This window comes from Antrostomus carolinensis, unplaced genomic scaffold, assembly GCF_000700745.2.
Source record: "Antrostomus carolinensis isolate BGI_N321 unplaced genomic scaffold, ASM70074v2 scaffold8716, whole genome shotgun sequence".
Taxonomy (NCBI): Eukaryota; Metazoa; Chordata; class Aves; order Caprimulgiformes; family Caprimulgidae; genus Antrostomus; species Antrostomus carolinensis.
In genome coordinates, this window is record NW_010324388.1 from 28,250 (window position 1) to 40,814 (window position 12,565).

The following is a 12,565-nucleotide window of genomic DNA, read 5'->3' on the forward strand; positions in this document are numbered from 1 at the left end:
TGTGTTTTTCACTGCCCTGAAAACCCTTTCTCTGGTGCATTTTCTATGCCTTGTTTTTCCCTGAACTTCTGCTATTCAGTGCTAACCAGACAGTGACTTTCATAGCCATATTCTTCTCCCTTGGTTCACCAACTTGCCTCACTGCTTTTTCAAACCCATCTCATGTTGCTACTTCTTTTAGATTTGTGCCCTCTTCATTTCCTACTGTACATTACCCATGACCATCTGCAGAGTTGCAGTTTTATATATCATTTTTACAGCAATGACATACGGTGGTGTCATACTGTGCTATAAAAGAGCTCTTCATTGACCCATAAGTGGGAAGTAGCTCCTGCTCTGACCCAGTTTTTTCTGTATAATCAAATACATCTGGCTGCCTTTTTAATACATCATTGTTCTGGAGTCCTTGCTAACAATAATTCTTGCACTGAATTTTCACTATCGAGAGGAAGAAAACATGTGTGCATGCATACACCATTACTGTGCTCTGTATTTCAGAATATTAGATAGTTCCTGTTAAAGTCTGAGCAATTATATTTTCTGTCAAGGTATGATGCAATTAGGTGTGTTATGGCAGTTTTACAAGACCCCTGAAGCATTTTACATTGGCTGTTGTCCAAGATAACATCAGATAGATGGACTGTTTTCTTTCTATTGTAACAGTGTATCTCATCCCACTATTTCCATGCTAACTGCAGAACTGACTTTCTTATCATCCTTTCTGCCTCAGCTGACTTGAGCACTGCTTTTAATTCCACCCTTTCACCTGGTTGTTGGGTTTTTTTCCTCAGAGAGTAAAATCTCACCTGATGGCATTTTCCACGTCAGTTTTAGGCACAATATCACTGATATTACCTGGCATGCTGACAGTAAGGTAGAAGGAAATCCTTTGTGTTTGTTCCCCAACATGAATGTCTGTAATTCTGGATGAGAAACAGAAGAGAAAGGGGTTTTTAATTGTTGAGATGACATTAGCTTTAAATTAAGGCAAGTGAACTGTTGTGTTTGATTGGCAACGCCAGGGATTTACTTTATGCTGAGTGAATGCTTCCTAGTGACCTCAACTTGGAAATAAAATCAATTTTCCTGACAAAATTTATTTTTCTATGTGCTAATTCATAACTCTAGGAGTCTACCCTATACCTAATTCAATCCTTGACATAATTTTCCAAAGCACATAATCAGCTGAAGAATAGAGAATGATTGGGGCAGGTCTCATGAATGAGGTGATCTATGAAGTACCAATTGAAGAAAAAATAGTCCTTCTTCCTTATATTCTGCAGGGAGTAGATCCTAGACGTTACATGACTGATGTTCTATAAAGTGGTATCAAATGGTTTAAGTAGATAGCGTCTGAAAATTTTTTAAGAGACCTAGTAAAAAGGGTTGTTTTTCTCACCAAAATCAATTTCACATGATAGATTTTATGTTTGTAAGTGAACCTAGATAAGATTAGTAAGTCTGCACAGAATTCTAGTGCTTTATAATCAACAAGTTTATCTCTCCTTGGCCCAAAACGTCTTGGATATTCAGTATCATACACATACACTGTTAGAATTTTTATTTCTAATCAATGTATCTTCCCTTATATTCCCATACAGGTGTCAGGCACAAATTCTCAAGGCTCACTTCTACAACTGATAAGCTGTAGGGGACAAAGCCTTCTCCATCTACTGAAGTTACCTAACTTTAGCGCATTACTCCTAAATTTCAGACTCCTGGGTGAAGAGAAAAGACAGCATGTAACCAAGCTGGCATCTTGCCTTTTAAAACCAGCTGATGTTTGACATTGTTTGCTATCACCTTACATTTGAAAGAAGGCACAATTAATTCCACCAATTCATGCTGCTAGTGAACCCGAAGCAATATAAGACATAGCTGGCACAAATAAGCAAGCCACTCACTGGAAGTTAACTTCCTGTTGCTTCACCTCTGCAAAGTACTTTCTCATGGCATAGGCGATGGATGACTTGAACAAGAAGAGTTCGCTGTCATCCCATTCATACTGCAAAAAACAGCAACAAGAGAAATTCATTAGAGATACCAAGTTATCTGGCATTAAGAAATCATTCTGAAAAGAAATAGCAATTGTCATGCTTGGCATGAAATTCAGTAGTATTTATTTGTGATAGCACTTCAGGAACCTACTCAAACCTCTTAGCTCTGTTAATCTGGGCACTCTGCAGGAGAATAACTAAGCAGGCATCCCCGCTGCCAGACATAGCATCATGCTGTCCCTCTGCAATTTCTGGTACCTTAACATGGGGCTCCTGAAGACACTGCGGTCCCAGCCCATCTCCCTGCCTTACAGGGAGCAAAGGCAGCAGGAGAAACATTATTCCTACTAAACATTGTGCATTCTAAAGATTTCATAATTTAGATCGTGTTTTAATCACATAATTTTATTTGCAGACCTATTCTTTTAAGGAAGAGAAACTTTGGGGTGGGGTTGTTGTGTGAAAGTGGCTCATTTATTTGCTTGATGAGCTAGAATTTTTGTTTAGGGTTTGTTTGGTTTCAGTAAAAAACTCTGCATCTGTATTTCTGCAGCAGGCATATATTCGTTGGTTTTCCCTGGAGAATAGACAGATTATATAAAAAATGCACTGCCTGTGTGCAGGCTCCTCCTGGCCTGCCTTATGAATCCAAAGTTATTTGCAGTGGAAGTCAAAACCAGCTTCTCTGGGGCAGGAACTGAGACCTATATAGGGGGCAAAAACCACTGCAGGAGCTGATAGTGCAGACTGGTCAGTTGTGCAACACCACCTGTGTATGAAGGGAAAATTCCCCCTTGAACTATGTGGCAATTTTTTATCCTCCAAAGGCCTAGATTTGATTGTGTTTATGGTACCTGAGCAGGAATACCTATAAATGTTGTCAGTGATAGTTTTACACAGCTCCTGACTTTCTCGAGTATCAGTCAGGAAGGTGAGGCAGAAGGCAGCTCTGTTGTAACAGGCTTTATAAAACCCAGCTATCTTTTTCAACCCTGTCCTCCTCTTGACACTGATCTAATACTATGAGAGAGAAATACTTGGGAGGAAAGAGCAGCGACTGTGGTCAGTCTGTGCAGGATCAGGCCCCGGGCGAGGTGGGGGTGACCCAGAGCCCCTGCTAGCAGAGCAGCCCCCAGCCCGACCCCAGCCCAGTGCGGAGAGCAGGGGCACTGCCAGCTCTGCTGTGCCCGACAGCAAGGGTCGAAGCTGGGAGTCACCTTTGCCTTGGCAAATGCCCCCAGCTCTCTCCCGCTCGTTGGGCAGCCAGCAAAGCCCTGTGCTGGAGCAGACTCATTTAATAATTCATTTATTTCCATGGCATATATTTTATTTTTTTAAGTGCCTAATGTATTTTAATTGCCACTGTGCCTTTCAAGTGCCTTTATAAATACAATTACTGGCTATGTGGATGGGAAGTACCTGGCTGGCTTCTGATCTGTATTTGAGTAACAACTACCCACATACCTTCCTTCTCGGGGCATCTCAGAAACCTGCCTTGGTGCTCACTGTTCATGGCAGAAGCTGCTTTGCTTTCAGAGTGAAATGGGCTTTGCCAAGTGCCTCTGCTCTATTATAGCATCTTCTCTCCAAGATCCCACACATGACTTGACAGAGAGCATAAGTCTGGCCTCTGATTCAAAAAAGGATTTCCCATTGTAGAATACATTAAATTGCCTCTAGGCTGACAGCTCTCCATTTCCTGATACTGTCTTATGTGCCAGCTTTTTACAATGTAATCACACATATGGCATTGACCCAATGGGGAATTTTGAATTAATGTTTGAAGAGGGGTCCCATTTTAAAGCGGTGGTTGTGTGATTGACACTCTTGGAACCTTTTATTTTAAGTAAGACAGCCCCTGAGTGATTTGGTGAGGGTCTTGTAGCAGTTTCCCTTGGGAGGGCAATTTTGTAAATCCCTAGCTCAAGCAAAGCTGTGGGTGTTTCAGCCTCAGCTGCTACACTGGTAATCCAGCAATGCTATGGCTGCAGCTTTAACATCCTCAGCCTGAAAACAATTAGCAGGATAATTGCAGCAGCACACACTCTGGCACAGCTGGCATAAGCCCATCCGTGAGTCTGGGTGCTTAATTTGCCAGAACTTTGGGCTATTGGAACTGCCCTGCTGGTACCAGCCAGGGTAGGTAGCTGCGAGGTGTGGGACTGCCTGTGTGTGCTGCAGCTGCCCCCCAGGGAAGCTCTCCCTCTGCAGAAGAGGGGAGGATTTCCCTTTCTTCTCTATCCAGTGCTGAACAGCAGAAATACAAAAATATTTGCTGGCATACTCAGAATGCTTTCTGCTGTCCTAATGGCACAAAGCAGCTCAAAATACATCTTAAACAGTTGCACTGGGTTCCCAGGTTCTGTGCCCTGTGAGCCACATAAAGCAGCTAAAACACATTGGTCTGTGTAGCTGGGCTACAGAGATTCCTGACCAAGGTTCTTCCTGCCTTTTCTCCACACTAGTTCACACATGTACCATTACCTGCTGCTGCCACACCAGCATTCAGAGTCACATCCCCAGGAGCTCAGCATAAACTAAATTTGTGGAGAAGCAGAAAACTACTGAATGGAAAAGGTTTCTTGCAAGTTGGTGGTGTAGACTGGTTTTGAGAGGAAAATGCATGGCTTGCTCTTCAGAGTTTAGGAACCTACCATCCATACAATAATTCAAATTAAGTAATCTCTATGAGATTGTTTTACAGCTGCTCAATTGCACAACAAAAGACTATGATGGCAAAAGCCAGGCATAAAAATGGTATTAAGCTAAACATTAACCATAATGACTAATAAATGTGTTGTAATATAGAATCTTTTCATGCTGTTGATATCGGTTTTGAATTGTATCTAACTCGATGCAGTGGTCTAGGAAGCAATAAAACTCCAGTGGGGTTTGCATGTGAGAGAGCGATAGAAGCGAGAGCATCAATTCATTTGAAAAATGAGCCCACAGTATTGTGTCCTTGCTAGTCCAATAGGCTCGGACGCGGAGGTCTAAATGACCTGCCTGATGACATACTCGTTCCTGGAAAATCACTAATGTTCTGCAAGGTGAAAATGGCTATTAAGAGGAATGAAGTGTCTGCACTTAAACTTTCTATGCTGCCTCTGTGTGATTAGCATAAAGAGGCACAGCTAGAATAAGGAGCAAATTTGCAGCCAGGTGTCTGGGTTAAACAGATGGGCTAAGCCAAGGCTCTGTTTAAAATCTTAAAAGCCGTCTTTGGCTTTGATGAGTTTTTTTCAGTTGCTGTAATACATTTTATTGGTCCAGCTGGTGTTACTGGGGAATGTAGGCAAGCTCTTGGGAATGAAAGCCCTTCTCCCCGTCTGAAACAGAAGCAGCTGTGCTGCCCACTACAATCTTAATAACAAAGCTGTCTCTGCATCTGCATAAGTGTTGGGGGGCAGAGAGGCAGCCGAATATGTCAGGGCCTGGAAAGATTACAGCAAACAGGCAAAACAAAAATCTACAAAGGAATGCTGACAGCAATGTTTCAGTGTGAAACCAAGAGAATTTGAGAACAAAGGGTGTGATTCAATCCCTCTGCTTTAGCCCCATATTTAAATATGAAGTAGTTACTCTACTAACAACTTCTGAAGGCATAGCCATAGTGATGGAAATTAGAAGAAACATGTGAGTAGGGGCTTTATTTAGACACATCAGCATAGCTGTGAAAAATATTTTCAGGTATGTGAAAAAATGTTTTCAGGTATGCAGGTGCTCCTGTGCTAGCCCTCCAGGACTGTCCTGTGGCAGGTAAAACATGATAAGTAGCTCCACAGAAATAACTCACCTTGCTGAGATGTCTTTCTTAAAATGAGTGGGATCACTGCCTAGAAAGGTCACTCCACTAATTATTGAGGGAGCTTTGACCACAAACTCAGATGAGACATCTTTTATGTGATAACCCTTCACCTGAGCTGATGCCAGTCTTCAGACACAAAAATCAGCTACACCCTGCCTTACTTTCTGAGAGCCATTAGCACATCTCTGTTGCCTGAACAATACAAAGAATGTCACAAGACAAACACACTTACCGCCTGGTCCCCCAATGCTGATTTCAGGCTGATGCGCACTTTGATGGCATTGGTAGAATCTGGTTTAAAAAGATACAAGGGCTGTGTCAGAGCTGCAGTAACAGAAAATTAGTCCCTGGGAAACACTGGGATGACTTTCCCTGCTTTCCCTGGCCAGCTTGGTGGGATTGATCTTGTTTCCCTTCAGCCACCTCTACAGAAAAACATCTGTATCTGAGCTGTCAGTCACCCACATCTGGCTTTTTAGTACATAGAAAGAGAGAGAACATCTAGAGTAGAGCTCTGTGGTTTTCTCTAAATGTCTCCTAAAGGAAATGCCTCTTTCCATGGACAATGAACAGCTCAGGTGCAGATGGTGGTGTCTGGCTAGGTGAATCCCACCATTAGAGACTGTTAGAACACTATAAGAGTTACGGTCCTCTGCAGTACTGAAAGTGATTACAGGTGTATGACCTGGGTGGTTCAACACTCAGTGTCACCACAACAGGCTGAAAAATACATCTTTCCACTGTCTTTTCCTCCCCTTGAGCTCCCTTCTTTGACCAGCACATTACAGTAAACAAAACAGTAGTAATTTTTCTGTACTGGTTTGTCCCTGGCTCCCAGGACCCGTGGCTCTCAGCCCTGCAGAACAGACACGCCACTCTCAGGCAAATGCCACACAAGTCCAGGCCCCTGGTCTTTCTTCCCTCTGCACAGTCATCCCACATTCTTAGCACTGCCACTATGAAAAAGAAAAGAAACTCCTTTTCTGAAAACGAGGTGAGGCTGTGACCAACCTTGTGTGTGCTAACTTCTCCAGCTTTGGCCATGAGGAAGCCAGTCTGCCTTCCTATGAGTAAGACTTACTGCTTGGTGTACATTGACCATAACCCTGCTTCTACAGGGAGAAAAGTCTTCACCAGCTACAAGAGAGAGGGACTTTGCTGGTCAAGGGTTGTGAGGACCAACAAGTGTCCTTAATTCACCCACAAGCCATACGTACATGGAGTCCAGTCTGTTTTCCAACCAATATATCTGCCAGAATTGTTTTTTTGCAGCCACTTATGTAGAGGTTCGAAGTAATGGAGCAAGGGCATTGCATTCATGTATTTCTCTCCTGTTACGCTTTCCAGTGCTTGAGTCCAGGGCTTGGATCTGCCTAATTCAAGTAACTGCCTGTGTTTGTGGAAGGAGAGGTAATACATGTTATTGCCATGTTCCATCTAGACACCTAGCAAAACAATCTGCGATCAGTATCAAAGTTTTCTTTTTAGTTTCTGAGCTCCTTCCCTCCTCCCATCATTCCTACTAATAAAAAAAAAAATATTTTTGCATTAATAGGTAATTAAACATTTGACGTTTAGATCCTCAGCTGATATAAATTTAGTCAACTTGTCAAAATAAACTGAGTAGACATATGCTAAATTTTCAGGCTAAATTCATTCTTGGTGCAACCTCATTGACTCCAGAAGCTTTCAAGGATTAATTAGGCTTTGTTATTAGGTGTGAGAAATTTGCTTTGTTACCTCAAATTCTGACCAGCTGCTGTGGAGTTGGTAATGTCACACGTGTGAAGAGGACCAGCATGGTTAGCTGCCTTACAAAGTGCCTCCTGAAACTGGAACTGGTAGATGGTCCGAGTGTAATACCTAAAGGAAGGGCAAGGAGAAGGAAGGTACAGGTTTTATGTGTTGTCTGGCAAGGAAACCCCCAAGCCCTTGGCCTTTGGAAGTCTCAGCCAGTGCTCCTGCCTGGGAGGCTGCACTGCAGGGAGGGAGGCCAGCTGGCATTTATAAGTTGCACTAATACAGATTTAACAAAACGCCAAGATCAAATGCAGGACAAAAAGCCCCCAAATCTGTTTTCTGGCACATAAACCAGGAGCAAGTAAGGCTTTTATGGCCCAACTCTCTGCTCCAGCTGAACCCTCTAACATGAGGAAACTGGGATGCGGAAGGACATCCGAAGTTAGTTGCTTCAGGGTTGCACGTGCATGGCCCAAGTGACAGTGGTGTGGGGAATGCTGTCTCCCTAAGAGGCAAGCACCTCGTACTTGATGTGCTGCCACTGGTTTGATGGCAGCACAAAGCTTCTCTGGTCAACAAGGAGCCCAGTAGCCTCCTGGCTGCTCAGGGATTGCTACAGATCAGCTCCTGATGCCCATAGAAAACCTTCCACTGAAAGCAGTGACCTTTCATCAAGATTTTAAACAAAATGAGATTGTGTCCGGAGACTTCCTGGTAGACATTTTAGGTAGCTGGGGCTTGTTCCATACTGCAAATCTGAGTCATGAATTAAATACTGACCAAGGATGGAGATACCTTATGAATGAGTAATCATTGGCCACGTGAAAGAGCGCCGCAGGGTCACAGTAGGTTTCATCATGAGGGACAGGTTCAACAACACCAACTATTTCTCTCCTGGGGATGAAGGAAAAACACAGGATTTCCATTAATAAAGATAGTCTGACCCTGCTCTTCCTCCATATTGTCTGATGCATACGAGTACCTCTCTCACTTCCAAACACAAGAAGCATATACAGCTCCCAGTAACCCCAAATGAGTACTGCTGCATAGCTGGAGACAACAGAGAAGAAGCAGTTTTGAAACTGATGGTGCAAGGAAGGGATTTGTATGATAGCAGGGTGTGCAGGGAGTATTTAGTGGTGTAAAATAATCTACAAGACATGCACTTCACATACACCTCATGCCCTGGCCCATCTCTGGGTAAGGGCATGCAGAGACTAGGTGACCCAAAAGGTGTATGGCCTGCTCTACCACTGGCCTGGGGATGAAGTTTCCCTTTATAATCCACTCCTGAGTGCATGTTTCCTGAGCAGTACTATGGAAACAAACCTGTGCCCTAATTTCTGAAAATGGTAATAAGCTTACATGGAAAAATTTTCTGTAAAGTTGTATTTCAGGGTCTTGTTACAACAGAAATCTTTACAGTGCCACTACAACAGATGTGATAAGCTCCCCTGAACAATTTGTCATTTTCTGACATCTCTGCTACTTTTTTAATAAATCAAAGCTGACTGATTTTTACAATGGATCAGGAGGCTTGTTTATATCAAGTTTTATTATAGATTTCATTTGCTGATGGAAACTCACTCTTTGTGTTAGAATGCAGACTCCATTTTCAGTGTGGGGCTTGTTTGGTTTTTCTGTATTTTTCTGCTCCCATTTTAACCACCCCAGGAAACAACAGACTCCATTCTGAATCAAACCATTTTTAATATTGAGCTCCAGGGAGCTGAAAACAGATAGGCAGGTGGAGATAACCTGAAAAGGCACCTCTGGATTTTACTTGCCAAGGGAACTGTATTTTTTTGACCAAGAAAGATGGTATCTTAATACATAAGAGAGGAAAAACTCAGTCTGAAGTCTTTCAGGCAATTTGCCTCCAAAACCACTCGAATTAAGAGGAAACAAAGCAGAGAGGTGTGCACAGATAGGCTGGGGAGATCTTCTAGTAGACTTCCAGTACCTGAAGGGACCTACAAGAAGGCTGGAGAGGAACTTTTTACAAGGGCAGGTAGTGATAAAACATGGGGTAATGGCTTTAAAAGGGAAGAGGGTAGGTGTAGATAAGACATTAGGAATAAATTCTTCACTGTGAGGGTGGTCAGAAACAGGAACAGATTGCCCAGAGAAGCTGTGGATGCCCCCTCCCTGGAATTGTTCAAGGCCAGGTTGGATGAGGCTTTGAGCAACCTGGTCTAGTGGAAGGTGTCCCTGCTGATGGCAGGGGGGGTTGAACTAGATGATCTTTAAGGTCCCTTCCAACCCTATGATTCTATGAATGGGTAGATACATGGCTTGTGAGATCTTGTCTGCACCACATTGGGTGTTTCTACCTGGTACTCTACTGGGTTTTGTAGAGAGACAGATCCTGAACTATGAGGGGCACAGGCACTTCAGTGTGTTGGACAACTAGGACGGGATGATTTTGCAAAATCATTTGCAAAAAATCCTCCTTGTTTCTCAAACTTACTTCATCTCCCACCACCGCTTCGTCCACTCCTGCTTTGTAATCTCACCCCTAAACACCATCCACCTCCACTTCTCCAGCATGTAAGTAAAAGGCATTGTTCCAACAATCGTTAGCGCTTGTTTGAGCAGAAAGTTGATTTCAGTTTCTGAAGAGAGAAGTAGTTAAGGTAATGGTTATTGTAGCAATTAGTATCTGATTAGACAGCTAAAGTTGCTTCCTTTTACAGCTAATGCTTACATCTGGCTTGAATTACAGATTTTCGCTACGGAAAAAGTGGAAGCAAGAATACTACTGAAAAAACAAAACCACTTAAGTATTGTATATAGTTTTGTCTCTCTTTCTTTTCCCTCAGCCACTTAAATAACCTAACCCTTTGGCATTTACATGTCATTATCCTCCAGTGAAAGCCTTCCCAGGCTCTGGGGAATTTTGAGCTGAGGATTTTGGTACATCTCCATCCTTACAAGGTAATACTCAGAGAAGCCAGACAAACCACATTAGAATGAGGGCCTCATTGTCCACTCAATATTTACTTAAATGGGAGATGTAAATCCCAAGGCTTCAGTTTCATTTGAAATGCTAAATACATACCTTGGTAGAGATATGTACAGATTCATGCAACAGAAATTGAAGATTATTAGAGGCTCATCCAGATTAACTATGAAGATTTTGGGATGAATTGTTCAGTACTGAAGGTAATGAAGTGCTAACTAATTGTTTCCAAATTATGTAGCAGCATTATAAAGTAGTGTTCCTCACTTCATGATGTGATTTGGGGAAAAAAAAGAAAAAAAAAAGTGTTTCTGATAAGTTGGTGGGGTAAGATTTTCAGAAGCCTCTCAGTTGCTCACTCAGCTTGCAGACACAATTTTCTGCTGCAAAGTAAGGCCTGCAAGTGTTTTTACTTAAATATATAATCTATGCACTCATTTACCTTCATCCTCTTGGAAAGTTGGCTCTAGGAGGTCAAGAGATTTCAAGTGCTGAGGAGTGGCTGCAGAAAGTGACATAATTTCACCTACTGCTTCGTGGAAGCCCTCATTGGCACCGCCTCTTAGCAGGTAGGGCTGCCCAGCGTACGCCATGTCGTACTCAATGTGGCCCATCTCATGGTGTGCAGTCAGGAAGTGGTCCATGGTCACTTTGGTGCACATCTTGATCCTGAGCACCAGAGCAAAGTGTTTGTGGTTAGAGAGCCGGTGACCCAGCCAGCTGCTGCCCAAGCCCTGCCTGCCACAACTGCAGGGCAAAGCAGCCCTTTAGAGCTTGCGAACACCCCTCGCCCCTCACAAAACCTGGGCAGCCACATCCTAGCACGGGCACATGCCACATCCATAGCAGTTCCTCCTTCAAGAGGGAGGCTTGAAGGGGAATTCAGCAAAACACTTTCACCCACCTTGAAATCGTGCTGAGAGTAAGAGAAAATTGCTGTTTTGTGAGACTTTCCGAAACTTGGTGATAAACTCACTGTGTGTGTTGGACTCAGTACCTACCATCCAATTTAGGCAGATAGTAGTGTAAAAAAAGCTATGTGACAGTTACTCCTGCTACTTCATCCTCGTGTAGCTACTATTTAATAAAGTAATTTCTTACAGACTGTTTCTTTTCACCTTCCCCAGACTGCTGAGGTGTGAGGCTGGCAGCTTTCACTAAGGCTCTGCTGGGGACTAACCTCTTTTCCTGGGTAACTGCAAGGACTGAAAGAGGGGACAGTATTTGCCCCAGGAGACTTCATTGTGTGAGAACTTGCTGTCCTTCTCTTTTCCCAACTATGGAAGAGATCAATGGATTTTTGTGAAATTCTGGAAGTCTACCTACCACTTCTGATATATCTGCTAAAGATAGCTGGTAGGCTCTCAGGAGGTTTTCCCCTGCTACCCAGGGACCTGTACCATTGCTGCAGAACATGCAAGATGTCCACAAATTCCACTGGTATCCACAAGTACTCACATTAGTGCTTACTCCTTAAGCCCTAGAATATAGTCATTATTTCTTTATATTATAGTCATTATTATTATTTTCCCTGCTCTCTTGTCTCCTTTTCTGTATTAACATCTAAAAAAAAAAAAAAACCCCAAAAACCAAGGAAAAACTAAAATTTAAACCAGCATGGTGCACCTTTAGTGAAGAGGTCATAGTAATTGCAATACCTGTAGTCATTTTTCCCCAGATCCCATGCTGTAGGATGGCAGACAACCTTTCTGTTGTCATTTGGCTCTGTGAGCATAGAGTTATTCCAGAAGCCCTCAGTCATTCCATCAAGGCCGATGGAGGTGAAGAAGGCTTCAGCAGATTTGAATATTTTAATTGCATCCCATTTCTGAAAGAGACAACACCACCATTAACCACTGGTTCTGCATGGAGCCTGTTCCCAACAGACAGCTTAATGTGGGGCAGCCAAATTCATGTTTATCTCCCAGCGACTTCAGATCAGCACCTGACTTACTGAAAGTAAAACGGTAGTGTCTGTCTTTGGCACTTCTGCAGATTCTGCTGGGAGCTTGAATTAAATGTTTTCCCTGCAAACAAAATAGGTTTCTGCACTCAGAG

At 43.0% G+C, this 12,565-nt stretch overlaps 1 protein-coding gene across 1 annotated transcript in view; it reads right to left on the minus strand.

Annotated features, from left to right (window-relative positions):
- The window catches only part of ACE2 (angiotensin converting enzyme 2), a 24,596-nt gene that overhangs the window by 1,374 nt on the left and 10,657 nt on the right, over positions 1-12,565 (minus strand). The window contains exons 8-16 of the mRNA XM_010170936.1: positions 12,166-12,335; positions 10,950-11,176; positions 10,016-10,160; positions 8,341-8,439; positions 7,546-7,668; positions 7,023-7,195; positions 6,038-6,096; positions 1,905-2,005; positions 807-923 (exon numbers count right to left, since the gene is read on the minus strand). Of these exons, the coding sequence (XP_010169238.1) occupies positions 807-923; positions 1,905-2,005; positions 6,038-6,096; positions 7,023-7,195; positions 7,546-7,668; positions 8,341-8,439; positions 10,016-10,160; positions 10,950-11,176; positions 12,166-12,335 (1,214 nt within the window). The remainder of the gene's footprint in view (positions 1-806; positions 924-1,904; positions 2,006-6,037; positions 6,097-7,022; positions 7,196-7,545; positions 7,669-8,340; positions 8,440-10,015; positions 10,161-10,949; positions 11,177-12,165; positions 12,336-12,565) is intronic.